This window comes from Ananas comosus, linkage group 1 (assembly GCF_001540865.1).
Source record: "Ananas comosus cultivar F153 linkage group 1, ASM154086v1, whole genome shotgun sequence".
NCBI lineage: Eukaryota > Viridiplantae > Streptophyta > Magnoliopsida > Poales > Bromeliaceae > Ananas > Ananas comosus.
In genome coordinates, this window is record NC_033621.1 from 8,419,878 (window position 1) to 8,423,727 (window position 3,850).

At 33.0% G+C, this 3,850-nt stretch overlaps 1 protein-coding gene across 1 annotated transcript; it reads right to left on the bottom strand.

Moving 5' to 3' along the window:
* On the bottom strand, positions 2,453-3,500 carry LOC109720370. The gene is made up of 2 exons (XM_020247423.1): positions 3,277-3,500; positions 2,453-3,196 (listed from the first exon to the last, which is right to left on the bottom strand). Exons 1-2 carry the CDS (start codon positions 3,398-3,400, stop codon positions 2,883-2,885), a joined length of 438 nt encoding a protein of 145 aa, XP_020103012.1. The 5' UTR covers positions 3,401-3,500; the 3' UTR covers positions 2,453-2,882.

The following is a 3,850-nucleotide window of genomic DNA, read 5'->3' on the forward strand; positions in this document are numbered from 1 at the left end:
ATTCGATCAACCGATAAATTAATTGTACAAGTTAATATAAATATTAGTTTAATCACTACAACAAAAACGGTTTATAGTGACACTTTTAAATATCGGTACAGGTAAAAAAAAAATATTGCTGGCTAAATTACCGACACTTTTAGAAAGTGTTGCTATATGTGGGATCGCTAGGTATATGGTGATAGTTAAAAAGTATCGCTATAAGCTAAAAAGAATGCTGCTAATTTACCAACACTTATTTAAGCATTTAGCAACAGCCGGAATTCTACCTCGTTGCTGTGATGGGGGAGGAGGAGGAGAGGGAAGGGCTCTTCGTCTAGAATTTCAGTGGATTGAGTGAGGGGAGAAGGAGAGATGGTAATCAATTTTCCTTTTTTTTTTTCTTTTCTGTTTGTAATCGGGCCAAACGGGTTGGATGGGGTGGGTTAACTAGAGTAACCTTTTATTTTTTGTTGGATTGGGTTTTATATTTAGGCATTAGTATATTTTTTAAAAAATTTTGGCATAAATGGGACACTTACACAAAAGTGTTCCAAACATGTATCCCTATAACCTAATTTTATTGTAGTGAATATTTAATATTTGGACAAGTATATTAGATAATTAATTAAAAATTAGCTACTTGATTATAAATAATAAGTTAATGCCTGCTTCTAATAATTAATTAATAAATAATACTTTTTAATTATTTATAGCTGAATTAGTAGAGGAATAAAAATATAGAATAGTACATTCATAGAAATGCATAACTTTTAGTTATTTTTTCGAAGAATAAAGGGTATATAAGAGACTGATCCAAACAGGACCTAAAAGTTTGACGATATTAATAAAGATTATCTACTTTTGTTGTCGGTTGGTCTTGTCGTGTCTTATCTCCAAAAAGACGATAAATAAAAAAATTAAAAATTAAAGTACTGCTGTAAGTACAGAAGAAGATTCTTCCAACAATTACTAAATATAGTGAGATGCACACGCACGTGTTTTTAGACGCACTACAAAATGCCACGTAGATGCTCGGGCATTCACGGCAGGTGGAGACTGAGGTTTAATTTGGTATTGAGATTCATATGAAACTATTAAATAAAATAAAATTGAGATGAAAGTACATAGTAATATGCTTCTGTATTTTTCAGTGGGACCGTAGAAAATATATCATAACAGACTTATCGCAATATACAGAACATAATATTACGTACGAAAACAAACACGGTATTTTTCCATCGTACTTTCTCACTGCACGTAACGCAATCTTCCCTCAATTCCAAGCAAAGCCTGAGTATGTATACATCCAAATTAATTAAGCAATTTTCTTTCTAAGTCCTCTTAAAATATGAGAATAATTTCTTTAATAACAGCTATAATAATATGTTATATTCTAAGTTAATTTTAGGGGCTGTTTAACTGCAAACAGATCTAAATTCAGTATTTAGTTTGATGCATTTGAATCTAATTGCTGTAATTGAAACGGTATGAGAATGCCCAACTGTAGCAACTGGAACTATACCTAAATTGGTTGCAGTTCCAACTTCAGTAGTTGGAGAGATATGTTTACCTCTCCAATCACTTTTTAGACAATTTTCTTTTTTTCTACATAAGCAGTAATCTCACCACAACATATATAAAGTTTATAAATTTTAAAAGTTATTTACAAATGCAATGTTTAATTTCTACTATATCCAACCAAATAAGATTTATGTAGCCGTAAATGCTAACTTTTTAACAAATTTTGAACTATGTATTGTATCTCTAGTTATATTCAATCAAACAGTCTCTTAGTAAGCGACGTCATTACATGGTATAGAGTCTAATCCATAAATAATAACTTTACGCTGAAATGATGTCTAAAAAAATTTTTAAAATTTGTACTTTTATGTAATATAGAAATCTGTGATCAGAATTTATTGATCATATTTTTCTCTTGTAATGTGACAGATATATATTGCCCAACCCATCACATTTTCGGAGTGCGTGCGTAATTTAATTAACAATATATGAATATGGAATTAATTCCAAATATATATATTATGCTCATGAGTAGTGTTTTTTGTGCTTAGGGACAAGATCCGCCTAAGTTGTCCATATATATATATTAAGGTCCCGTTTGGTTCGGGTATAAATTTTATAGGTATAAATTTTTATATACTTGCTATTCCGGGATAGTTAAGAATAAAGGTAAAATTGTGTTTGGTTTGTAAAGTTGTTATTCCTTATAATAGATGAAATTGTGTTTGGTTTGTTTTATAGAATAGTGAAGAATAATGTAAAAAGTTGATAGGTAAATTTTAAAAATGCCAACTTTGCCCTTGCCTTGTGTTTACAAAATATGGTTTCTATTTCATAATCTAATATATAAAATAAATAATAAAATACAGTTCAACGGAACAATCCAACCCAACATGAAATTATGCAAAATATTTTCAATTAACCATTGCAAAAACCGAATAGTGCAAAGTTTCCATCACTGTACGATGCATCATTTTGCAATTAGATGCAATTACCATCAAGCCAAAGTACATCTATACAGAGTTACAAGTTTGGAAAAAAAAAATAACAGAGAATTGAAGAAACAACATATTTATAATTGCTAGCTAGGAAAAAGTTAAAAAACAGATCTGGTGAAGCAAAGAAACCAAAGTAGAGAGTCAAGTGTTAACAATCATACTTAGTACACTAACTTCGAAAGCATATGTAAATTTGCAAAGTTACAGAAATGAAACAAATTATCACATCATCCCGAATATCGTCTCTTATCTATTATTCCATAGTTGCTCCGTAATCCTAGTACGAAGGATGTCGCCTCGGTGAGACTCATCTGGGCCAACTAAATGCACGGGATCATCGTCTTGGTCATCAGTGGATAATGGGTTCATCTGTAAGTTGAATTACCTATCGGTTCCTTGGTGTCTCTTGATGAAATTATGTATCACACAACATGCGATGGCGATACGACATTGCACTTTGTAGGGAAAAGGTGTTGCTTGTCGGAGCACCTTGAAGCGTCGTTTGAGAATTCCAAATGCTTTCTCAATTACGTTTCTCAATTGAGCATGTCGATGATTATATAAATCTTTTGGTCCTCGATGCCTTCGGGCATGTGCATTAACAGCGAATTGGCTTAAATGATATCGTTCCCCTCTATAAGGGGCGAGGAAACGATCAGTGTTTGCATATCCTGAATCAACTAAATAGAATTTCCCTACAGAAATAAATATTTATTTAAAATGATGACAATGAATGAATCACACACTACCCATTAAATAAAAAATAATAGTATACCTTCCGGGACCGTAAAACCTCCGCTCTCGCAACACCATCGCAGCACTCTCATGTCTGCTGCAGAACCCTCCCATCTAGTGCACACAAAAAGGAATTGGTGGTCAAAGGAACATGCCGCCATCATATTTTGAGATGTAAATCCTTTTCGGCAACGATATCTTGGTTGCTTACTCTTTCGCACGACTACCGGTATATGTGTCCCATCGATCGCACCAATTGCATTCTGTAATTAATTAGTGAAAAGAGAATAAGTAATATAAAATATCTGTAGCTTGCATANCTCGCCTCAAGAGGCCAAGCCTCAAGCCCCCCAAGGTCTCTTTATGTTGGTGTGTTTAAATATTTGGTATTATTGCTTTTATAATATGTGTAGAGCTACTATATTATTGGAAGCATAGAGGATCTGATGCTTCCAACTTTTTGACCATTGGATCAAAAATTATACGATTGGGATGATTGCGGTCCCCCTAGGGTTGAGTAGTACCCCTAGGGTTGAGTGGTCCCCACAGGTTAATAGTATTAATCCAAATATTAAAAATGATTAAAGGGGTTGATTTGAGGGCCAAAAAATCGG

What these genes read in the sequence shown, in the direction of transcription:
- LOC109720370 (XM_020247423.1), bottom strand. Translation starts at nt 3,400, where the DNA reads ATGATGGCGGCATGTTCCTTTGACCACCAATTCCTTTTTGTGTGCACT. An exon ending in AGGTTTTACGGTCCCGGAAG is followed by an intron (nt 3,197 to 3,276) that starts GTATACTATTAT and finishes TTATTTCTGTAG; the next exon opens with GGAAATTCTATTTAGTTGAT.